General features: G+C 37.6%; 1 protein-coding gene across 1 annotated transcript in view; it reads left to right on the plus strand.

Annotated features, from left to right (window-relative positions):
* dpr2 (defective proboscis extension response 2) overlaps nucleotides 1-26252 on the plus strand; it is an 87566-nt gene extending 61314 nt beyond the window's left edge. The window contains exons 3-8 of the mRNA XM_030384728.2: nucleotides 14080-14417; nucleotides 16969-17046; nucleotides 17410-17542; nucleotides 24212-24455; nucleotides 24822-24919; nucleotides 25027-26252. Coding sequence (XP_030240588.2) covers nucleotides 14080-14417; nucleotides 16969-17046; nucleotides 17410-17542; nucleotides 24212-24455; nucleotides 24822-24919; nucleotides 25027-25286 — 1151 coding nt within the window. The 3' untranslated portion in view covers nucleotides 25287-26252. The remainder of the gene's footprint in view (nucleotides 1-14079; nucleotides 14418-16968; nucleotides 17047-17409; nucleotides 17543-24211; nucleotides 24456-24821; nucleotides 24920-25026) is intronic.
* The last annotated feature ends 667 nt before the right edge of the window (nucleotides 26253-26919 follow it).

Below are 26919 nucleotides of genomic sequence, written 5' to 3' on the forward strand. Positions count from 1 at the left end.
GACCCTGTTCTTAAGTTTTCTAATGGGAGCTAATCATAAATAAAACGGGATTACTCTGTTAGATTTGATTTTTGGGAATAACATATCGATTTATCGTGGAAAATTCGGAAGTGAAGATTTTAAATCGATTATATAGGAACTTGGTTTTAGTTTTATATTAACAATGTAAATAATATTTTTATAATTTTATTATTAAAAAACATTTTTTTTTGAAATGTTTAGCGAATTCTTAAATTTTTATAATTTTAATTATATTAAAAATTAGTAAGTGCTTAAACTTTTATAATTTGCAATTATATTAAAAATGTAAATATGTATTTTCTATTGTATTTTTTTGTCCAAACACTCAAAAAAAAAAAAAAAAAAAAAAAAAAAAAAATAAAAAAAATAAAAATAAATAAATAAATAAAAATAAAAGTAAAAATACATAAATAAATAAAATAATAATAATAATACTTGTTCTACTTATTTTTCCAATTTTAAATACTATTTCTTAAATAAACAAAATAATATCTCTTCTATGTCACCAATTGAAAACATTCAAGCATAAAGATTCAGCTACAGAAAGTCTTAATAGGTATAAAGCATTTTTGTTCTGGGAAATTTCCAATCGATACATATTCTTATATTTGGCTCGCTCATGCAGAGGCCACACTTGCTGTGATTTGTTTCCCAGAAATTTTCGCTAGTCTTTTTAGTGCCGCTTGAGTGGAATTGATGTCATGTTCGAAATCTGGCACCAATTAATAATATGTGCCCAAATTTTCGGACAAATTTGTGATGCATGCGATGCTGGGGCAGCTGTTGCCCGAATTCAAAGGTTAAAGTTGGCATGCGGCTGAGGCTAGTCCCAAAAAGTCTGGCACACGTACTTGGGCCACAAAACTTTCATCGATTAAAAAGTTTTGCGTGCAACAGAAATATTATCAGCCTCTTTGTAAGTTTTCTTTATTGTTGCTGATGGGGGCGGGGTGAAGCCAAAGCTGAAGCCGGGGCTGAGGCTGAGGCTTGCGGCGACAGCTGTGGCCAGATTTCAAAAAGCATATTTGATTATTTGTTTGTTGCATAATAATTGGACGATAACAGCGGGGCGGGAAAGCAAATTGAAATGCCAAATCGCATGTGCCACTCGAAACGAAAATCAAATCAGGCCACAAATGTCTTGGCCAGGCCAACAAGCAAAAGCAAAAGTAGAATCAAACAGTCTCGAAGTTCTTGCTGCCAAGAGCTGACAGAAGAAGGGACGAAGAGTGCCGAGAGGAGCGCCTGAAGTCCAGAAATGTTGAAATAGAAATGGGAATTCGAGCTTCGATTTTTCCCGCTGCTGATTGCCTGACAACGATTTGCTTGTAGGTTATACGTATTGGTGCGTGCTCTAATTAACATAACCGAAAAGAAATTGCTGTATGTCGAAAGATGGGCGTGGCTGGGATTAGATACAATTTGCTTAATGCTCAAACTTTTAATCACTCATACGCAGCGTACGCTCACAGGAGATTGAGAGAGAGAGGGAGACAGGGGGAGATGACGAGTCGAGTTAAATGTGGAGTAAACAAAGTGACTTGCGAAATGAAATAAGTGTAGATACAACCAGCAAAATATAAGCGGAGAAAAAACTAATACACACACACACGCACACACACACATGTACAGTATTTAACGGACTTCATCTGTAAATTCGCACTCAGATATGTATGTATGCGCATCTGATTAAACACGAGTGTGTGTTGATGACTGTGCGTATGTATGTCATGTGTGTGTAGTTGTGTGTGTGTGCATGCTCGTCAGCATTCGCGCTGCTTGGTAATCCCCCGAAGCGCCACTCCTGCCAGCGGCCAGCACATTTCAGCTTCGCCTTAATCTTACGTTTAATTTTTTTTTTTTTTTTTGCTTTGACTTTTGCGGTCCATACACTCATAACCACACACATATACTCTCCCACTCGCACACACGTGCACACACAATAACAGTCCCAGAAAAATTCAACTTTTAATGCATATTTTCTTAGAGTTCTTTTTGATGCTCCGTAAAGAGCAACTGCATAAAGGGGTATATTCAAATGTATTGCATATGTTATCCCTAGGCAATTTATGCCCTGGATAAAGAGATAAAGTTCTTATGTGTGAGGCAATATAAAGTATTTATTATATGATACGAGAATGATTCCCTATCTGAGAAGTACATTTTATCAATAATTTAAGATTTTTCTATCTATATTCGTCAAGTAGACATATTTTATATTATTGTCAATAAATATAGAATGAATGATCTTACCAAAAAAAAAAAAAAAAATGTTAGCCTAAATGTTGGTAAAGTTTTTCAAACGGAATGCAAAGCAGCTAAACCTGATCAATCAAAAAAAAAAAAGTTTGAAAGCTTGACATCCAGATGGAGATGGGTAAAGAGTAAGCAAGAAAGGGGCTTACAAAATTTTTCGGTCCATATGACTGTGTATAAAATATAGTATATTTTATCAAGATTTTAGAATAAATATAATTTTTTTTTTCGAAAAATGTAAGCTAATACAAGTCGGCAATACACAAATCATATACAGGGTATTTGATAGTCAGAAATTCACCACTAATTTCCACTAACTTGTTTGTAGCCGTTTGTTGGCGGTGTCTTTCAGTTGGCCAAATACGACGACGACGACGACGACTACAATGTAAGCTTTAGGGCGTTAAAATGCGACAGAGTGTGTGTATAACTGGCGACCTATTTGCTTAAACATACACACACACACACACACTCACGCACACACGCCCGCCGCTTATTAACTCTCACTGGTTGGTTTGCTTGACTCAACACAGTCGAGCTTTGCTTCGGTTTGCTTTGCTCTGCTCTGCTTGGCTTGGCTTGGCTTGCTTTGGCTTGGCTTGGCTCGGCTTGGCTGACTGCCTCTCATAACACATTAGCGAAAGTGAAAGCCTCCATAACGACTGCTCCCAGTTGATTTTAATTTGCTGTGCGTGTCTGTGTCACACTGTGCGCTCTTAAGGACATAAATTTATATTAGTTGGCAACAGGATATGGCAACCGCGTCGAGCCGAGCCCAGCCGGAGCCTCAATGAGATGCAGATGAAAATGACGCTGGCATGGCGGCTGTTACGTTGGCTGTCAGCCATGATGCCATGATGCCATGATGCTCATGCTCTTATTTGTTTATATAGATTGTTAAATATTTCAAAAGTCTGTTGCAAAGCGGCTTAGTTAAGCTGCCGCAAATTAAACGACAGCGGACAGCGAACAGCGAAAGCGAAAGCGACAAAGTTGCCAAAATCGATGAGAACAATAGATTGCTCTGTCTGTGGCCAGGGTTGTAAAATACCAAAAACGCATGCTGCTTTAATGCATAGGAATCTCGTTTGAATTCTTTAGAATAATTTGCAGTCAATCTATTAAATATTGGAGTCGATGTCTATTAGCTATGTGCAGAACGCAATATTGATTGTATGTGTATGCCACTGCCAGTGTTGTAAAATAGCAATGACCAAAAAAATTTCAATTTAATTTCATTAGCAATGTATTCCAGCAAAATATGTTCTGTTCTTTTTTTCGATTTGCATTGGTTTGGTTTGGTTTGTTTGGAGCTTTGGTGCTGGCAAAACTCAATTGTGATATAATCTTGGCACATAACAAGGATTTAAATGAAAGCAGCCAGCATTGATTGAACTACCGCCCACATACTCACATTGAGGGCGTGGCCAAGGACTGCGGCTAAGTCTAGCTGAGACAGTTGGACAGACATTTGAATTTCATTTGCCCGGCTTACACATGGATGCATAAATATTTACGACTATTAGTTGAGAGCACTTGAAAGTTTTTCAATTTGATTCGCATTCTCTCTCTATCTCTCTCTCTCTCTCTCTCTCGGTGGCAACGCATTTGCATATCGATGGAGGGACTACCCCTAATACAGTTATATACAAAAGTAGTACACGAAAAAAAAAAGAAGAAAAACAATTAAAATAAAGGAAAAACTTTACACTTTTTTTGTTGTGTTGTTGCTGCTGCTCGCTGCTTTTCAGAAGTTGTTTTAAATATTTTATGCTAAATCTATGTAAAAACATTTTGCTGCATGAATTGAGTCAACAAAATGCAAATTAATACAGAAGCCAGCCCACGTTATAACTCAGTCGAGGTTGACTGTGCCCATCCACAAGCGCCTCGTCTAACCGGCTTGTAAATCAAGACTCTTACCCCGGCCACAGCCCCAGCCACAGCCACGGGAACCAAGATTCTAAAAGAAAAGTCTACAACAACAATGGAAACGGTTCGTCTTTTGCACGTAGGTCATCATTATGTAAACCGCTCCTAAACCTCAGAGCCTCACGCCTGACTGGATGCCCAGCCCCGCGCTCTCCCTTTCTCAGCGCCTCGCTCTGCCCTTCTCTGTGTACGTGTGTGTGCCTGTATGTGCCAGTGTGGGTATTTATGTTATTTATTTATTATTTATGTGGCTCAACTAAACGTTTTGCCGCAAAAATTACAGCAATAATATGTCAAAAAAGTAGAATAGGCCTTTGCTTTAAATAACCACAAAAGTAGAGAGGGATTTCGGCACTACAAATTTTGTATACTCTATCAAGAAACATATACATATATTATAATAATATATTTTGTTAAATGAAACTATTAAAAGTATGACTTTATATTAATTATATATTTATTATAGTTTGGTTGAATTCCTAATACTATCAAGGGAAGTGTAGACCAAGAAGTTATTATAATATTTTCAGACTTATCGTTAAACTTAGTAAACTTAATTTTCCACATTATATCTGGTAGTATGGGACATCAAACTTATCGAAGAAAATAAATCCAAGCAAAATATGACAATAAATTTGTGGTCAATAATATTTTAATTGAAAACAATAAATAAGATTTAATATAATTTTGTAATATTAAATATTGAAAATTTATTATTACAATTTTCTTCAGTTTCCTTTAAAATATACCTTTTAATTTATTTATCTATATATTCTATATTACTTTACAATAATTATTGAATTCAAATTTAGCTATTACATTCATTTTAAGATTTAATTATTTTATTTTAATTTTGTCCATTTCTTGATTATTTTACATATGATATTTTACGATTTCTTCTTTAGGCTTGATATGAACGCATTTCTATTGGATAGAGTATTAAATAAGACACTTCATCCGTAACTGTATTTATTGCTGTCCATTTATTAAGGCATGAAACATTGATTCATAATAGAATCAAAGTTGATTTTTTATAGGCTCAGAGAAAACAAACGTATTTATTTAACCTTAACTTGATTTGCCATCTATATAACTTAAGCTCGATTCTTTGCGCAGCTCGAGTCTTTAGGTATAACTTGGCCAATTTTAGTAATATATATCCACAGCCACACACACACACACGCACACAGAGCTATTTCGTGCGCGGCAAACTTTATGCGGCAGCCGTGTGGCTTTGCTCTATTGATATTGCGTATACGTAACGTGCTCAGTGTCCATGGCCCAAGCACTGCTAAGCCGCAGACGAAAACTCTATAAATTCTAAAGCCGCTATTAGCTGCGACTTAGTAGCTATAGCGAGCCTCATAAATTTCGCTCGCCGTGCAGGCAACAACAAAACGGATTCCTGTTGTTTGCCCCAAGAGCCATTTCTTATATTTTGTAATTTTTTCCCTTCCCCCATCCCCACTGGGCGAGTATTTTTTCTCGCTGTTATGAATTTAAATGTGATGAACGAGTATGGAGGCGCTGGCGCGTCAACAGGCCCTGTCCAGCTGTAATGGGGCCAACAACAAATTGTTATGCAATACACGATGAGGAGCTTCATCTTAAATCATTTGCCGCATCATTTAAAGCGGCCCGGAAGCCAAGTATGAGAAGAGGAGGAACGCAGCCTTTGCGCTCATTTTTATTTTTTATTCTCGCATTTAGTTTTATTTTTTTTTATTTTCATTTTTTTTTAAGCTTTGTGCGCGCATTGGCAAAGTTTGATGGCGAGAGATGCGAGTAGTTTTTGAATGCAAGTTATGAAACCACTTAGCCGGCAGCCAAGGCGGCCGCTAAACTCCATTGTAAATGGCTAAAGTTGAAAATGAAAATCAACTACAAGCGCACGAAAAAGTGAAAGAACTTAGGAAAGAGAATTGAAAGAGCAAGTTATGCAAAAGTTGTGCGCTGCCTTTTAAATCATCGAATGTCAGACACACACACACACACACACGTGCGCGCACCTGGCCAGCTAAAATATAAAACGGAATCAAATTTATGTTGTGTATATATATATATACATGTTCTCTCTCTATATATATAACATATATATATCGTATATTGACTTTGGAAATAATGGCTAGCAATTTGTAGAGCCTACTTTTTTGCTTGGTCTGCAGACAATGAAATATACTTGGGCAAACACATGGCACAAATTGCTGCACGTGTGTGTGTGTGTGTGTGTGTGTGTGTGTGTGTGGCTCTAAGCACCATCATCAGTTACAAGTGTGAACAATAAATTGTCATCAGCTTTTGAGACGCCGACTTTGCTTTCGCCTTCTTCTTCAATTTATGGCGGATTTTCAATTTGTATGCCCCGCGACCAATTCACACGCTCACTTCAGACCCACTGCCGCGCCCCACACGGCTCCCCACGCGCCCGTTCCACATCCGCCACTTATACGAACACGCAAGTATGTTATGTGGGGAATAAAGCGGAAAAAAATCTCTGGGAAACGACAAAAAAAAAAGAAGAGAATACGCCATGTGAAGTTTTCTTTGGCGTTTTCATTTTCATTTCCCTTATTGTTGTTGTTGTTGTTGTTTGCGTTTTCACTGACATTTATTGCGCACATTCGTTGCCATTGATTTTTTATGCGTTTTTGAAGTAGTTCAGTTCAGACGGCGCTCATAAGTAGGCAACGTTATTTTTTCAATTTCACTTCATATTATTCGATTTTCCTTGGTGATTATCATGTGTGTGTGTGTGTGTGTGAGTGAGAGTGAGAGTGTGTGAGTGAGTGCTTCTGTCTGTTTGTATCTTGTTGTAGCAAAGTGTATTTTAATATGGCTTACGCTATGGCGCAAACTTAATAAACTTTGTTCTCGCTGTTGTTTGTCAAGACGAAAAACTTTCCCCATTATTGACAGGCACTGTCATTGGCATATGAGATTTATGGCAAAACCCTATGAATTTTGTATGACTTTTGAGCGTCAACTCGAAATTGCGTTCACTATATTTTTCTTATATTTCTCATACCATCTATCTGATGAGTTTACTAACTACTTCAATAACCTATGGGAACACAATAAGCATGCAGGAAATATAATAATGGTAATACAATAAAAGTTGAACGCGAAAGCATACTCTCGAAATGTTTTCCCAGTTTTGCCGAAAATCTAGTAATTCTACAGCTGCACTGTGGTGCAATGGCCTCCTTCTTTATTTATTACAAAAAAATTTATTTTAATTGGTCAACATTAAATTTACATTTTTTACAATTGAAATAAAACAAAAAATTGTTCTCATCTTTCTTGAGAGTATTTACTTATATAATGCAAAGACTTTTTGTGCCACAAAAAGACCATTTCGCCCATGGTGCAGACTAACTCTTAAGATACTTCAGTCAGTACGGCATGATACACAAACTTTTTGTTTTGTTTTGAGCAGTACTTTTCGGTGAATTAAGGACATCCAGTCACTGAAGAGGAATCAAACATCACCAAGACAATGAGACGAGCTCTCACGAATCGGCTCAGACAAGAGAGCACTCAAAATATAAAATAAATGGGTCAATCGCCTTGATTTGGCATCAAATGATTTCTCAATGTTGCCGAACATCGAAAATCAGAAGCGAGGTCAACGGCTCATGAAGCTTTTGAAGCCCTTGAAGGGCTCGTTTTGAAAATTGGTTTTAGGGTATGCCGATGTTCAGCGACTTCCAAGAAGAAAACAAAAGCCCGTTTCATTATGATTTTACTAGGTTTTCATTATTGTTCGCTTCCATTAAAAGGCAATACTTGCATAATATGGCGTACATATATTTTCTCCCCATTAATGAAGTAAAAAACAGTCCTATTTCAGGCATTTACACTTGTATACCCTAACCTAATTAAAGGTGGAAAGTCAAGGTATTACGATTTTGCAAAAGTGAACATATAAGGTAGTAGGAGACATGACTGAAATCATAGAGTATAAAAACTGAGTCGATCTAGCCCTGTTCGTCCAAAAGCATGAGCACATCAATCTCAGGACCTATTAATGCTAGAGATTTGAAATTTCGATAATCGGTAATCGATAAAATATTCTTTTTTTTAGTGTTATCGAATAAAAGTGTATTTATAAAATTATATTTTCTACTTAAGAGTTAAAGTCTCCAAATTTTGTATGTAGATTCAGGCATAATACAATTTTGATTTGTTTTTACTATATCTTGGATATCGGATATTATTAGTCTTCGAACGGTTTAGGGAATATCATAGTCGAGTAGTCTCGACTAGAGCACGCCTACTTGATATTTTATTTTTTTTTAAAATATTTTTTTATAGTCAACTATAAGCCTTATAGCTGAGTGCTGCACAGAGAAAAACTTTCCATAAGCCATTTAAGCTGAATACAAATATGAAGTATATACAGGGTATAACGCTCTTAAGGAAAAAGCAAATAAATCCTTTTTGCAAGTTTTTAATAATTTATTATTGATTTTTCTTAAGGTCTAATGGATGAAGGCATAAGTTGAAGCGGTGTACCATGTTTCGCTTTGAGCATAAATATATTTAAAATTTTATATTGACTCGCACTTTTATTTTATTTTTTACCTTGAAGTTTCTAAATTGAATTTTTGCATACCTAATATATTTAACTTGGCTTTCTCAGCTTTGAGTTTCTAAATTAGTTTTCAGCATGTTCAATGTTTGATTAATGCATCGCCACGCCCGTCAGCCAGATTGTTAAATGAAGTGTAAGCTGTAGCAGAGCCAGAGCGCAAATTTATATATTCTATAGATTTTTTTTTCTAGTCTCGAGCTGTGCGAGTGGGCGAATGTAAATGCCATGTCAATGAACGCAACGGATGCCATTAATTCTTGTATTACATTGAGCTGCACTCAGTGAGTTTGCCTTAGATGCAGCTGCAGCTGCTACTCCTGCTCCTGCTGCTACTCCTGCTGCTGCTCTCATGCAAAGACTTTTGCAAACAGCCCAGGGCTGGCGCTGGCGTTGCAGTCAAGTGAGGCTGGCCGGCTTTTTTAAGTGGCTAAGAATCCATGATATTCAAAAATATTCTGCAGCTATCATAAACCATCTCGAGTAGCTGTAGTCTATTTGAGTAGGCTTTTGACGCCTTCAGCTATTTGCTTGACCACAACAACAATTTCTAAACGCGCATTGCCCACTGCGTCTGTGTGTGTGTGTGGGTGTCAATGTGTGTGCTATTTTGTATGCTATATACATACATCTCTAAGCAGGCATTGGCGGCATTCGCCCGCTGGGTAGCTCCTGTTCCCATAGATGGCATCTGCACAGCAACAAGCCCAAGTTGCCTTTTGATATGCAAAATAAAATTGTACACAGCGATTTTAATAAATATGCCATACACACACACACATATATATACACAGAGAGATGTAGGCAAACTCCCCGAGAAGGACCTAGGCGTCGCTGATGTTTAAGATGAGCAGCTTATTGAATTTTTCAGAAGCCCCTTTCTGACCCTCCCACGACAGCGCTTAAAGCAGTTCTGTTTTCAGAGGCTTAAATGCTTTAAGTCGTTTGCTCTACTTAACTAGTCATGAATAACTCATATGGAAATTATAATGTTATATATGCTAGTTGGCATACAGCTCAGGCCGTGCTTTACAAGACTTTGACATATTCTATTTATGTTTAATAATCTCTTTGTGCTTATTCAACCTTAGTTGGTATTTGATAGTTATACTTGGAATGCAGTAGATATGCCTTACACAACATTAATATATATTTTATTTATGTTTAATTTACTTGTTTCATAAGCGCTTTATGCTCTAGGCTTATTAGGCTGCTCTTCCTCAAATGTTTATTCTCAATATACTGCGCACATTGCCTAAGTTAGTCAACATGTTTCGTAATCTCTCAATATTTTGTGGTGCTTGAGCAGAGCTTTTCATATTACTTCAGCTTCGAATGCTTCACGTTGAGTGACATTAAAAACATAATACCCATAATATCTCTTTTTTATTTGACGAAAATATTTTATTTGCGTCGCAGACATTGCGCGCTTTGCCTTTGTTTGCCTTAAACTTGGGGTTACAAAATGGGACAAAACCAGGAGAATGTACGAGTACATACATATGTATATATATATGCATGTCTATAAATAGCCTCGCATCTGTGGTGTTTCGCTCAACGTTGTTCGAAGTTCTATATGGCACCCATTCAGTCACGTCTCCCCTACCTCAGCTCTGATTATAATTGCTGAAAAGCACGTTCGCTGTCTATTGAGATTGAGCTTTGTAAATACTTCAAGTGTGTGACTATGTCTATATATTGCCATCGATTTGGCTGCGATTGTGGGCAGCATTCAAAGAACAATCGGCCGCAAGGGCGTTAAGCAGCTTAATGAACACACCTAAGCACACAGCTAAGCATATTTTGATCCCTTGAGCCGGCATAACATTTGTATTAGTTCGATGCCAATTCGACAGCTCAACAAGGTCAATCAGAGGCTTAAGTCAGCCACTTGCAGCTGATGGAAAACAGAATCAATTTGTATTTTTCGTACTTTTGTTTTGTGCAGCTGGAGCTGCAGTCAAGTTTATGATAAACTTTGTGCAACGGCGCATAAACTTTATAGGCCATGGTGCGAAAAGGGAAAAAACACTCAGCCAACCAACCAAAAGTCAAAAGGCAACCATAAACCGCAGCCAGGCAGCCATCCAGGCAGCCAGGAAACCAGCTAACCAAACCGAGCCAGCCAGTCATTAAGCTCTGGTCCGCACTGCGTACCAATCTGCAACCTTCAACCACTTCACGACGCGTTATCATCAACAACAACAACAGCAACAACAATAAAGAGAATTTCACTTACAACAAAAATAAAAAAAAAGTCGATCGTTAAATCAAAAAGGCGCATTCGAGTGCCTGCAACATCATTAGTTGCAGTTCATACACACTCAAGCGCAAGTTATGGCGCAGATAGCTACCCTCAACCAAATCCCCATGGGTGTACCACAAGCAGCATCCCCCAGAAGCCCCACAGCCCCAACAGCCACCAAACCCAGTCGTCAGCTCACGCGCGCGCTTTTTGTGTGAGGTGTCCAAATTAAATTTGCATCAGTTGCTCGACGAGCATCTAAATGATGCCAAAAAATATGAGCGTTCGAGTGCGTGTGTGTGTGTGTGTGGTTGTAAATTGTGTCTGTGTGTGTGTGTGTGTGTGTGTGTGTCTGCTGCATAAAGCCAAACAGCAACAACAAGTGCAATACTCACTTTGGCGCTTTTTGCATGTTGCTTTTTTTTTTCGTCTGTGTGCGAGTGTGCGTTAACTTTTTCTATACCCTGTACATAAGAGCACTTGAAAATAGGTTGCTTAGTGCTAACGACTCTGTCAGTCAAGAGGCAAGCAAATAGATTTTATGCGAGAAAAAAAAAGAATTATCTTTAATCTATATTTTTATGCACTTCAAGACATTTTTTTAAAGGGTATCTAGCAGCTGTGCACTGGGCAAGCAAAAAAAAAAAAAAAAACGGATGTGTTTGCATCTGTCTCCCACCTGTTCTTCTCCCACTATCTGGCTCTCTCTATCTGTGTGTGGGCACTTAAATAATTTAGATTTTTGTGTCTAACATGCACAAGTGCCACAACGGCCTAAAAGATTCAAGTGCAACGGCAACGGCAGCGGCAGCAGCAGCAGCAGCTGCTGCCAAAGTGAGTGACCCAGTTAGTCAGAGATACAGTTGGGTCACGCAGCGGGGGGCCGTCAGTTGTTGGGCGTGAAGCGACAGTGGCAACGAGCTAAATTGAGAAGCAGCCGCGCACGTTGAATTCCAAGTGTCGCTGTTACCTGTGTCTCTCTCTGCGTCTCGGCTCTGACATTATGCGCTCATTAAAATGTCAAATAAATTCAAATGCAAAAATATGCATTTTACTTTGGAATGCCAGCAAGTGTTGCACTTGAAAAAGCTAAAATAGTGCGAGAGCCTGAAGAATGATAATGCACGAGTCACTGGAATTTGTGCGCGGTCGAGCGTGCTTACTCTGTGTGTGCGTGTGTGTGTGTGTGTGTGTTTGTGCCCATATCATGCATACATCCACTATATATATTCATAAATCTGAGTGTGAAGTGTGAACTTTGAACTTTGGATAAACGGTCAATGAAATGTCAGACATTTCTCAACAGACTGCATAAAATATTTTTGGAATCTCACGTAGGGCGCATAAATATGTGAATATTTGAGATGTTTTTTTTTTTTTTTTTTTTTTTTTTTTGAAAGAGTACAAATTTTTATAACGTATATATGAGTAAATAATATTTAGATATTTCGGTATTACGTGAAATTTTTAGTTATAATTAGTTTCCTGAGAATTTTCGTCTTTACTAATTATTTAAAAATAATTTTATTTTAAAAACATAGCATAAATTAAATGCACAGTAAATAATATATGATATATCAAATGATTTATTCGTTGTATTAATTTTAACAAAAAAATTTATTAAACATAATAACAACATAATTAGTTATTAATAATCTATGTTATATGTATAAAAGCTATTAAAAAAATTATATTTAAATTATTTTAGAAAAATATGATCATTTTATTTTCTAAATTAGGCATATGCACGCATATGTATAGGAAATAAGTATACAGCTGTGGTGAATATTAATGTTAGGCACTGTACATTAGCAATTAAGACATTAATATTTAAATTATTCCTTAAAATTTGTATACAAATTTTATATGCATAGCTATAAAAAATAGTTGTAACTATTTTTATTATTCTGTTCACTACTTTCACAACTTTCCTCACCTAAATGTAGATCAGATCTCTTGAATCTGTTCCGTAAAAACCGCCACCGGCTGTTAGGAATTTTAGATTTCGTTGACAAATATAATATAAACTGTTGTTTTCGGCGCTCTGCACGTTTTCTATTGCGCTCATTAACTGTAATTTCAGAGTTGTAAAGTTGTTTTTTTTTCTCGTGTTTTTTTTTATGACTATTTGGCAAACGCGTGAAAGGAATGCGAAGCGAGTTCTGTTTTATGTGCACTTCCGGCCACAAGGCCATTAAAGCGCTCGTTTATTTTAATTAAAAACAATTTCCGTTGTTTAGCTAAAGAGCAAAGAACACGGAACACGGCGCAGAGAGAGAGAGAGAGAGTGTGGGAAATCGTTTGATTGTTGGTCTACAATGCTTTTTATAATTATTATAACGAGCATTTTCCGCCAATGGGTAACTGCTGCATTCTATTGGCCATTGTCTTTCAGCCAAGTCGTCATCTCAGCTGTCTGCAAATTGAGCTCAAGTACACACACACATCACACATGTGCACAATCTTCTTTTGACTTTTCTCACATGCTTCAGCACTTGAGCTCTGGGCATTGAGTGGCATTTAATTAATTTGCTTTCAATGCACTCGGCTTTTGTTTAGGGATCCTATGCATGTGCCTGTTGGACTTAAGTGCCCTTTTTTTCTCTTGTATACCCATTAATAATGTATTAAAGGGGTGTATTGTTTGGGTATATGAGTGATAACATAATGTATATATGTACATCTACTGCTTGCTCGTTTAAATCAGATATAAAGGCTTGGTTTTGCTTGGCAAAATATAATTCGAGCCATCATCAAGTTTGAGCTATGGTTTCTCACAGAGGGAGCTTTCAATTTCCACTCAGTCCAGGTATATTTTTAGTCGTTTACTCCCCACTAAAACATTCACATTTGCCATTTTTTTCCATTTGACTGAGACTAAGCTGTAAATGAAGTTTTGTAGGCAGGCAATTCAATCAACAATTGCGGCATTTGCTTATTCAATTCTCGATGCTTGCTTCTCGCTTCTTGCTTCTCGATTTATCAATTTCTCAATTTTCAATGTTTCTCTCGGTTTTCTCTTTCTCCATTGCAGCTGATGGCCTCATAGACAACGACTTGTTGCCCTCCATTGCGGCTGTGGATGATGTATATATCGCCTCCCTGGTCAACGGCCATGGTCACAGCCACAATATGAATGAGAATGGGAATGGGAATGGGAATCTGAATGGTAACGGGAACGGCAACCACCATTTGCACCACAACAATGTGGCGCAGTTTGACAATGGCCTGGATGAGCTGGCGGATGACCAAGTGGATGAGACAACCTATCCGCCGCCGGTCTTTGATTTTGGCATGCCACGGAATATTACCGCCCGGACGGGACACACAGCGGCCATCAATTGCCGAGTGGAGAATCTGCGCGATAAATCGGTGAGTCAAGTGGCTCCGCCATTGTGTGTGGCTGTTTATCTTAAAATGCGTTTTTTTTTTATTTTTTTTTTATATTTTATGCAGTTTTAACTAGCGCTCAGGCAAATATTGACCTTGCCGGGGACTAGTCAAGCTGAAAATCAAGTTACCGCCAAAGTCCACAAAGTCGACAAAGTCGCCAAAGTTGGTTTTTTTTTTGTGTTCGCTAGAGTTTCTTCTTTTTTTTTTTGTCAGTTTGTTCAGCTACTCGTATCGTTTTCCGGTTCCGCTTTCATTGTCCGCTTGCCCCATCATCTTTCATCAACTGCTATTTTTGTTCTCTTTTTTTTTGGTAATTTTCTTGCTTGGATGTCCTTTGCGCCCCAACTCTGTGCTGTTTACTGCTTTGCCGAGTCCATTGGCGTGGGCCAACCCCCACTTCAAAAAAAGTTTAGTTGATGGTTTTGCATTGTGTTTCATCTTCCGCGACTCTCTGTTTTTTCTCTTAATTTCGCTTCCTTTCTTTTTTTCTGCTATATTTTTTTTTTTTTTGGCTGCTCTCATATCTATTGATTGCTCTGCGCTGCTTCATCAACTTTAAAGTTTATTTCACTGCGTTTTTTCATTCGCTTTACAACATTGTTCAATTTTCTTCTGTTTTTTCCAGCGTTTTTCTCTTGTGGCTTTTCCCCAAGTTGAGCTTGTTTGCACTTGCTGTGAAATATTTTTGCTGTGTATAGAAATAAGTGCCAATCAATTAATGCCGAGTTTTTTCTTTTGTCGAGGTACAAAATTAGATTTTTTCTTTTTGCAGTTGAAAAGAAGAAACAAAAAACTGTATAAATATAGTTATATGATATATATAGATATACATTATGGTAAAATTATGTCTAGAGTAAAGTAAAGCAGCTAATTTTGAAAGGTAGAAACCCAAATATATAAAGAAAGAATTATTTTATTTTAAAAATTTTTGTTGTTGAATTTTTTTATACAAAGACAAATGTAAGGGAGCTGAAAATTAAATATATATATGAAAATATAAAGAAGCTGAAAATATAGAGTCCTTAATTTGCGCATCTCTAGCCCTTGAAGACAAACTTTATGAAAAATATTTTAGCATATATTTATTTATATTTAGGAATGTTATAATGCAGCTGATATTAAAATTGTGCTTTTTATACCCTGAACCCATTGAAAATGGGAAATCAGGGTATAATGGTTTTGGTATGTGAGTGTGTGTATATGCGTTTGTTTGTTTGTATGCGTGTGTGTGTGTGTGTGTGTGCGTGTGTGTTTGCTAATTATTATTGAAATATCAGTTGCTTGTAGGGTTCAGGGGATCTCGTAGTCGAGCTGTCTCGACTAGAGCTTTCTTTCTTGTTTTTAGTTGATTTTAAAGTCTCATTGTTTCTCATAAGATCTTTAAGACTTCGATCCATTTGTCTTATGCTAATTTAAGGAATTTTCTTTTAAAACATTCCAAATTAGTATGCCACTCGTAAAAACTTCTAAACCCTTTAATACTACACTCGAAACTTTGCTGCTTTGGTGTTTTAAGTTGGTTTTCGAAGAGCTATTGCATCATTAATCTGAACTAGTTGCAAGGTCAGTTACGTAGAAAGTTTTCAGCTTAACCTCAATGAGTGCTCAGCATCTGCTTTTTATTTTTTTTTTTTGCTTGTTGCTGCCTGTTTGTGTTACAGTTTCCCAGTTTTTCCGTTTGTCACCTGGCGCTGCGGCGTTTTCCGAGAGAGCAGTCACTAAATCTATCATTGCGAGCGGCTCTGCTTTGCATAGCTTTGCTCAGCTTTGCCTTTTCGGTTTCGACTTTTTTGCACCTTAGCCAAGACCCATCAAATGAATCCGCACCCAGCTCATCATCATCCAGCGAGATTTAGTAGCACCTTCCCTTCTGTTTTGCCTTTCGCTTTTCTGTTCATTTTTTCCTTCTTCTGGTTTGAAGGTGGGAGGAATCCGTTTCCTTTTGCCACTTTGACACTTTTAGTTTGGGCTTCAGTTTTTCGTGTTTCATTTTTTGTTTTTGGGGCCCTTTTTTGTTTTTTTTTTTCATCTTTAGCTGAACAAAAAGTTTTGGTTGCCTGCGGCAGGTTTGCAGATTACTTTTTGGCTGCTTTAGCGGAATGACGACTGGCGGGGAGGGGCGACAGCTGTAGCCACAATTTTTCGAAGGCTTCGGTAACTTTAAGCTGCTGACATTTTGGGCACGCACTTCATTCCTCGTCCTGCTGCCGAATGCTGCCTGGCTGCAGGTCTACTCGCAAATCGCTTTGTCTGCAGCAGCCGCTGCTGCTGCTTCTGTATTTGCGAAAGTTTTTTAGTTTTACTTCCTTTTGTTTCTTTTTTGGTTTTATTATATATATTTCTCCTTTTCTTGGTTTTTTTGTACAGCGCTTAGTTCATTTTGTCGTTTGGTTTATTAAATTTTCTATCTTTATTTTGGCCAGGTCCCCTTTGGCCAGGGCCAAAGCAATTTTTAAAATTGACTTAAGCGCTCATTGTTCTCTTGTCTCGCTCACTCTTATATATGTGTGTGTCTTTTGTCTATTTGCAGGTATCTTGGATAAGGAAACGCGATTTGCACATTCTGACTGCAGGCATTCTGACCTACACTTCTGATGAGCGCTTCAAGGTGCGTATACGTAATCTACTTAGTGTACCCAACTACCATCACGTGCTCTCGCCCTCTCTCTCTCTCTCTCACGTCTGGCTTATTAAATGAGGCCAGCGGCGGGTGGGTGGCTGGACTGGAGCCATTTGTAAGCCAAGTCAGCTTAATTGCGTATGCATTTCGTTGCTACTCACCTGCGTGCCTGGCTTGTATGCATTGATTAAATTTCGACCAAGGACAGTGCCAAAAGGCAGGCTCAGCTAAAAGCTACTCCAACAGCCATACCCCCCTCCAACTAGCCTCCCCTCACCATCACTTGATCATCTAACTTTGCGCACCGCCTGACATTGCCTTAACGATTTATCTATGCATTTTGGCTTGCAGGTCGTACGCACCGCCGACTCGAAGGATTGGACATTGCATGTGAAATATGCGCAGCCACGTGACAGCGGCATCTACGAGTGCCAGGTGAATACGGAACCAAAGATTTCGATGGCATTTCGCTTGAATGTTATAGGTGAGTAAGCCCTCCTCTTCCTCTCTCTATATCTCTCCCTCTCTCTCTCCCTCTCTCTCTCTCTCTCGCTATGACATTTGCTCTGCACATTGTAATAAACACCCATTCGGAGTTCTTATGCATTGTCAACGAGTTGTCCTCGCACGACTTCCAACTGGCAACTGGCAACTGACAACTTTTTGTTGTACGCTGGCCCAGCCATTGGGGAGAGAGTCTTTCAAATTGTTGGCAAACTTTGTCAGCTGCATTTGGTGGGAACTTTGCATAAAGTTTTTGTTAGTCATGCGTCATGTTGCGACATCATGTCGCAATGCAGCGTGTAAATATGTACCATAAGCCAATTTCTCCAACAGCGAATACTCCGAGAGACACCCAGAGACACCCACACACTCAAACATGAGTTTGTGTATGTATATACACATATGTCTGCATGTACATACTCAACATGTACACATGCGTACTTTAAGGATTTCTTTTATGAGCCATAAAAATTTATGCGTTAAATTTAAAGCGACTTTTAAGCATTTGCGTCTTCAATAACAAATACATCAATATATTGATAAACAGAAATAAGGAAGGCGAAGACGAAGACGATGAAGAAGAAGCAGAGAACACATATGCTCATAAATATTATAGCGGACTTTGCCATTAAGCAGATATTAAAATATTCATATTATTTTTAAGAAATTGTGCGCTTTTATTAGGCAGAAAACCCAGCTTTATAATCGATAAATATTAATAATTTCAAAATCAATTTTGTGAGTTGTTTGTATTATTGGAGTTTTTATTGTTTTTGCTTGCTATTTAATGTGAAAAATTCGATTGACTTGATGGGAACATTGAAATAGTTGAGGAGGCTTATGAAGCTTATGAGCTTAGCTATAAAGCCTAAGATAATAGAAGTTAATCAAGTGGAAAGTACAAAAAGGACATTACAGAAATTTAAGTCAATAAAAATTATTCTCAATTTTGACTTTTATTACACACTCTTTATTTCTTAATTAACAAACATATTATTGGATTTGGTTTTCGCTGTTGGGGAAACCTTTAAAATATATTAATTTAGGTTAAATATATACTTATTTAAATATATAAGTCTGTAATGAAATATATTATAAATATTGTCAATATTTAAGTATTAATATATAAACATAACATTTAAATATATAAGTATGTAATGAAATATATTATACATTTTATCAATATATAAATATTAATATATAGCATTAAATTTATTTATATTAACACAATATTTTTTGTTTATTTATTGTTTATTTAGTTTTCAGTTCAGTTCTTAGCTCCTTCAACTTATCTGCGCATTAGGTATAAAAAACTATTTTGAGTTCCATAAAAAAACTTCAAAGTAATAATTAAGCTTCCATACAGTATTATTAAAAAGCAATTGAACTCTGAATAGATCCACTTCTTTATGTTTACTTAAGCTATTTAATTAAGAAGCCAACACTATAATTATTTTAATCGAGCCGCACTGATTGCCAGGTCTTGATAGCAGGCCAGAACACTTGCCAATTTCTGCAATGGCCCGTCAAATGGAGCTTATCACGTAATCAAATGGGCTGGTGGTCTAATGTGGGTCAGTTTAATGGGCAGTCTGGCTGCAGATAAAGATGTCTGTGCATAAGTATATATGGATATGCATATAGCATGCATATATGTATGTATGTATGCTTGTATGCTTGGGGAACTATCTTTTGTTTCGCCTTACACTTTTCCACACGCTTTGCATGCAAACGCAATTTGCATTTAAATTCAATACTAAATTCATATGCTGGCTGTAATACACACCAGCCAGCTCGGGACGCAGGCGTGGCCCCCGAAGGCGGCGTACATGTATGTGCATGTATGTGTGTGTGTTAAATCCTTTGAGGTGTGTTTTGCACGTTTACACTGCGCTCTCATACCATTGTTTTGGCATTTTACAAGTTTTCTACAATGGATTTCCGTTGAGTCTCAACTCAGACTCGTTGCCTCTTGTGTGTGCTTGAGTGTCTCTGTATGTGTGTGTGTGTGTGTGGGTTCGTTTGTTATAAATTGTTACACAACAGCATGCACGTTCATGTTTCATTCATGCACATAAAATTGATTTAGAAAGTTTTTTTCCCCCTTTTTTTTGGATCAATGTTTGTCATCCTGTTCGAAGGCAAAAGTTTTGCTTATTTATTTATTTTGATTATATTTTATGCCCCCCTTCCCCGCCTATTATTCGGTATTCCCAGTCAAAGTTAATTGAAATTATTGAATAGTTTCGCATCTTTTGGTTTGGCTCGTGTTTTTGTTCAGTTTGATTGGTTTAGTTTCGAACTAAATGCGATATGATTCGATTCGAATGCGATTCACTTGTGTATTCCTTCGTGGGCACTCAGTCGTCTCGCTTGAACCCACTCGAGAGCCATTCATGTGATTCAATTAGCTAAAAATGTTGGCTTCTCCTAGCCACTAGTAGCAACATTTTTGCCCAGATATATGTTGTGTACATGTCCTCGACTCGCAGCAGCAACAGACAACAACACAGGAAGCACTAGAGGAGCAGCGACTGGGGATTTGCAACTACAAATTGGCTAGCAGGAACCACCTGACTTTATTTATAACAAACTCGGGGGCCAAAATGGCGCAAATCTCATCAAGAGCTATAAACTCAAATCAACGCGTTGTCGCTTCCGCTTGCCTGCCCACCCACCCCTCAGCACGCTCCACTTCGAATGCTTCCGCTGCACTTGCAACCTGCACCAAAACTCACTCGGTTTGGGCAAAAAAATAAAAAAAAAAAACTAATCCCTTCGCCCTTGCCACTTGCCACTCGGTTTCTTGCGCTGGCGACGGAAAGTCGCCGCAATGCCAAGAAGAAAAATTTATGCAAATAAGCGCAGATTTTTATGCCCGAAATGCAAATGCCCAGAGAGGGTATATGGGTTTATTGCTTGCACATGTAACAGAGGCAAGTAGGCAGAGTCAATCAGATCATATGTGTGTTTACAGCAGAGTTTTAATATAATTTTTCTTGATCAATATCGATATATATTTACTAATCGGTTTATCTCCTTTCATAGCTATAAATATTTCATGATTTCAAGATTTTTACAGATATTTATAGCATAACTGTAATGTTTATTTTTGTACAGGGTACTCCAGTACGACCTGCGTGAGAGTTTGAGTATCAAGTATATAGATAAATCGATTTTGAGACGCCCTACTTTGCATTTAAGCTGTCCTACTCTTCCATTATGTGATTAGAGGGCATCGCCAAGTCGTGCACTTTCCCTTAAGACACTTTGAGTTATTTTGCTGTTGGCTTCTGGAGTTGGCGGCGTGATAAAATATTCCGTCACCGGTTTCACGCACCCAAAAGCGAACCGGAAAGATTTCCTCCACCTTCGGCTCATCCTAGCAAAAACAACGGCGCACGAAAAGTGCTTGTCGAGCGAGTGCAAACAAATTATATTTCAGATTTAAGCTGGCTATGTGCAGCACATAAAAGTCAAACACAAAAACTCTGCCATAAATCGTGTTTGCCAGTTTGAGCACTTTAAATCTAACTTGTGGACACAATGCCATCAACTGTCTGCGCTCAGCTATTCCAATTGAAGCGCAAATAGTTGGCACGAATCTCTGAGAATTCGCACTGACTTACAAAAACAAAGAGCACGGGAAATGGGTATATATTATTAGTGATAAAGTGATTTAGTATATTTTGCTAAATTAAAATAAACTTAAACTCCAATTGAGAAGAGCTGAATCAAAACTAGATATATTATACCCTGAACCCATCGATTTTAATTAATTCGTATTTATTTACTTGGCTAATCATTTTGAGTTGCAGTATATTTAGTTTGTGTAAAAAATAAATATTTTAAAAATAAATAAGAATTATGTTGTGTTGCTGATAGAAATTAATTTAAATAAATTTGCACTATTTTTGTAGAGCTGCTGCTTGAATGTCTACAGGGTATTGTATAAATTTATAGATTTTGTTTTGATTGTCTGCGGCCTTAATCTGCCCCATAAAGAGCCACTCTCGTAGGACTTGACAATTCAGGTGGCTATTAAGTGAAGAGTCAATTTCAGGGAATTGTTCGTGTTTGTTCTTTGTGTTATCGATGCCAGTCCATAACAGGCACATAATCATCGTAAAAATCAACACCTAACCAGTTGTCGCAGGCTGGTAGATGCCCTGTAATACAGAAAACAACAGATAACAAACCATAAATATCAATAAAATTAAAAAAAAAAAATAAATAAATAAAGAATAAAATAATAATAAAATTGCTAAATTCTAATATTTTAGTTGTGCTCATAAGATTTAAATTTTCATATATATTTTATATAAAATCTATAGTCTTTACATAAGCATAAGCGTATATAATCTCTAATTGTTATAATAGTGCTTCTTTCTCCCACTCTCTTTACTCGACAGCTGTCTGCTTTATTTGCCACATCCCTTTCGTTCTTATCTCTATCATACCCCACTCGATGTATTAATTGTGTCTAGGGTAGACGAAAAAAAAAGAAGAAAACTAAATGAAATGGCAAAACTAACACATAAAAATTTGTAACCACAAAGCCCAAAATATTTGGTTGTTCTTTGTGCTTTTCTGGTTGCGTGTGTGTGTGCGTTTGGGGAGTTCCCTTTTTTGGGTTGGGACTCAGCATAGACCCATGGTTCGAATGGGCGGTGCTGGGTGAATAGAGATGTTGTGAGGAACAATTCTTGTTGGCTGTCGCGCATTTTACACACATTTTAAGTATTGTTCGCCAGTTGTTATTGCGCACACACACACGCATACTCGTGGGTGTGTGTGTGTGTGTGTGAGGGGGGGAGAGACGGCTGTAGCGGGTTATAGGTCGAAGGGCGAAACATGTGTGAGTGCGGATCATGAACGGAACCATTATGTTCACAGCGTTGCGTTGATGTTTGTTGCCTCTGCCTGACTGCCTGCGTGGCTTTCTAATATTGGCCTTGATTTTGGGGGCGAGATAAGTTGTTGCTGTTGTTGTTGTTGGTGTTGTAGCTGGTGCTGGTGCTGGTGCTGTTGCTGCTGCTGTTGCCGTTGGCAGTTGGCAGTTAGCAGCTGCCGCAGACAGAGACAAATGCGTGGCATACACTCGTCTACGCGCATATAGCAAACATTTTCCCACTCGTAGGCACTGAAAATTGGTTTAATGTTTTTTCTGTGTGTCCAGCGAACGCTTTGGCCAACAGCAGCCCGTCAACAAAGTCAAATGTTGACGTTGTTAATGATGTGCAGTGGGGGACTGAGACGAGCTACTACTAGCATTAGCAGCCAACAGCCAGCAGCCAGTAAAGCCGATTTCACTGAAACAACAGAGAATGAGAGAGGGAGTGAGAGAGAGAGACTGAGGAGGCTGGAGAGTTGGCCAGTTAGTTAACTTGATAATAGCTTAGCTCCCACTGGGTAACGAATCGTCGCCTAACCAACTGACAGTATGACAACAACTTGGAATATAAATCGATAGAGAAATGTTTACTTCTTGTAGCTCAACAGAGTGGACCACAAATAACATTGTGAGGCCTCGCTTTAATGGCGACACACTTAAAGGCCACTTTCTAGCTCTCTCTCTCTCTCTCTCTCTTTCTCTCTCTCTCTCTCTCTCTCTCTCTCTCACTCTATCGCTGAAATCATTTCGTACATCTGTTATGATTCAGTGTGAACTGATGCATAAGTAGAGCCACATCTTTGCTAGAATCTCATACTAATACTAATTTGCTTTGATTATGTTTGATCTGGCAGAAAAATAGCTTAAATTAAATATAAGTAAAATGGTGAATAATGAATATAGATAGAGAAAATACAAATAAATATAATAAATATAATAGACTTAATATTCGTTATTATTAAAATACTCGGTTAGAGGATATACTTTTGCTATATTTTTAAATATATGTATATGAAATCTATTTCTATTTATACAGTAAACGTATTTGTTCTATAAATGGAGAATCCAAATGTTAAGCTTAGATTTATTTATTTTTTTTTCCGTATATAAACTATCGTGCTTTAATTTATACATATTCGATGAACATTAATTTCTCCCGTTTCATCGTTACTTTTCATTCATTCAAAAGAATATATCTCATCTAAATCCCAAACGTTTTCAAGAGTGAAACGAAAATAGTAAAAATTTTAGAAACAATTTTCCTGTATATGCAAATAAACAAATTTCTTTAAGCATCATTCCAAGAGCTCAACACTCTCTAAAGCTTAAATCCATATACATGAATCGAAGCCAGTTGAACTTTAAAGGAATTTTGCGAGCTCGATAAGGGCCTCACGTAGCCTGGTCGACAATTGAGCCTGTGAGCCGGTGCGAGGCGCTTATTAAGGGGTCGCCAACGTTGACAGAGTTTTGGTAGGCACTGTTTGTGGTATGCTGGTGCATCTTTGATTCATCGAGTGTAATTGTGGATGATCTGGTGAATTGTCGCCATACCAATGGAAGGCTGGCGTTGACGTTGTTGCCAGCGGTTAGCCACATGCTTAACAGCCGTTAAGCCAGCCAGTGAGTGGGTGGGCGGGATTCGAGTCTGGATTGGGTATTTGGATTTGGAGCTATGCCCAGGCGATAGGGAGAGAGCGAATGCCTAGAAGTGCTATTAATCAATTTTGCGCACGTTCCATTTGCCATTTGCAGCGACGCCGCCAGATGCCAAAGCGATTATAGCCGGGCCAACGGATTTGTACGTTAAAGTGGGCAGTGTCATAACGCTCACATGCCACGTGAAGCAGCCGGCAACGGCGGCCCAGGATATTGGACCAATTTACTGGTATCGCGGTCCGTACATTCTGACACCCTTTGTGGCGCATCCGAATGATGCGGCCATCGATTTGCAGCGCATCTCGATGGAATCAACACTTGCCGAGAAGCTGCAAAGCAGGTAAGCAACAACCAACCAACCATCATCATCATCATCATCATCATCATCATCATCATCCTCATTCTACTCGTCATTATGATCGTCATCATTATCGCCATCAGCCAGTTCAAGGGTTAGGTTAGCATCAGGTATCAAAATGAAGGTATCCAGACGCTCAACAGAGCTGAGGGCGTGCAGCCCAGTAACACAGCATGCACCCTAGATGGGCGTCTCCATTGGCTCTTGTTAGTTTCCAGCTGGATAGCTGCAACTTTGATCAATGAAGTTGAATTCATGTGGCAGCTGATTGGCCCCATGTTGAATGCTGCTGCTGAATGAAGTGTGGCCTGGTCTTTGCTTTAAGCTTTCGCTTTAATCGCTTTTCAGGTTGCGGATTGCCAATGCCCAGCTGCTGGACACGGGCAACTACACGTGCATGCCGACGACAGCCGAGGCGGCCAGCGTTGTGGTCAATGTCATTAATGGTAAGTGGCGGGCACTCGATTCTCAATCTGTCGGCATTTTCTTCATTTTCAATTTGTTTCCCTTTCCCTGTTCTCTTTTCCTTCGTCTTCTTCTTCTACTTTCGCAGACGAAAGCCCAGCGGCTATGCAGAAAAGTGGCGGCAATGGCAGCTGCCTGCGAAGCAGCCTCAATTTCAACCTGGCTCTGGCATTGGCAGTCAGCGCGGTGGTGCGATGGCTCCGCTGGCTGCTGGGCACCCACTCCACTCCGCTCCCCTTCTCCTTAGTGCATATCAATTATGAAACCAGGCAGCAGCACCGGCGGCAGCAGCAGCAGCAGCAGCAGCAGCAGCCACAGCTTCAGCTGCAGCAGTCAATGACGTCATGATAATTAAGTTAAGCGATTATCCACACAGCAAACTGTAAATAATTTAATTGTTAGTTCAAAACAGAAAAGCAGAATAAAATTAAATTACAAATATAATTCAACTGAGCGATGTCATGCAATAAATGACATACACGAATTAGTGTTAATTTTATGCATAGCGTAAAGGTATATAACAATAACTAAACACGGCAAATAATCGACGATAGTCAATAAGAGAGATAAAAACGAACATCAAATTACAAATATAAAAACTGAAAGAAAAAACTAAAACGAATTATAATTGTAATGGCAAAGTGTTAAATTACTTGTTTGCATTCAATTTAATTTAACACTTTTCCTAGCACCAAAAAAATATAAAGCAAAAACGAAAAGCTCAATCACAAAAAAAAAATTATATATAAAAAAATTTATAACAAATAGCCACTACAAACATAAATAAATTATTAATTTGAGCATTTGCTGTAAAAAAAAAATTAATTTAAACAAATCTACTTTTGTGTAAATAAATTTCAATTCATTTGCCAACTTTAGTTAACTGAATTAAGTAATTAACTAACGTAGCTCATTTGCGAAACAGTAAACACAATTTATACAAATAAAGTCTCATAAATGTCAGCAAAATTATCAGATAAATGCAAACTATATAAATGTAATATAAGCTAAAGAAAAAAACATCAACTTTATAACAACAAAAATAAAATAAAGTAAGCAAAAACGAACCTAAAGTAAAAGATGAAAGTACTGCACACTTCATCAAAACATAAGTAAATGTATCTCTACATATATGTGCATACATGGCTTATCAAATTTTCCGTTTAATAAGCATAATAATAGGAACAAGATAAAAGTAAAACTAAACTGAAACTCATGTCACATAGATAAACTAAGCAAACAGTTCGCTAAAAACATTGGGAACTGCAATAAAATTCATTTGATTAAAGACATTATAAAACAAACTAAAAGAAAGTGTATTTGAATATTTTTTTATGTTGGATTTATATAAATTGGTTTTGTGTCTAATAAGGTAAGGAAAACAATTTAAAATTGTTTTTTGTTTTTTTTTTTTTTTTAAATGGACAGAAAACATTTATCTAATTTTTGTTGAAAATTTAATGATTTTAAATCATATAATTCTCTGTCATATAATTCTCTCACATATAATTCTCTCTTTCAATTTGATTCTCTTTATCAAAAATGATAAAAATTACACATTTTAACATTAATTATTAATTCCTGCAACTTTTAAAGCCCTTATTCACTCACATAAATTAAAAAAAAGGTATTCTAGTTTTCCATTGGGAATATTAAATTACTTCCATCCCAATATTAATTTCCAGCACGCTTTGTGCCCAGATACCCCATTGAGAGACACAGGTACTGCCCTAACTAGATAAACAAAGGACTCCAAGAGACAATTTGCTTGCATTCTACATCTGAAAAGGAAATATAAATTATTTGTTGAGCTAGTCAGATTTTGTGTATAGGTTTAAGTCCATTCCAGTCAATTTCAGGCACTTTTGTATGTTGTTTATACTAGGTTTATGAAATTCCTTTGAACGCGAACCAAGCCTTATCTTTACCTTTGACAATAAGAAGATAAATAAAAATGCAAAAGAATAAGACAGCTTCATTC

Source organism: Drosophila navojoa, chromosome 3 (assembly GCF_054131105.1).
Source record: "Drosophila navojoa isolate 15081-1374.11 chromosome 3, UAZ_NAV_1.0, whole genome shotgun sequence".
Lineage (NCBI taxonomy): Eukaryota > Metazoa > Arthropoda > Insecta > Diptera > Drosophilidae > Drosophila > Drosophila navojoa.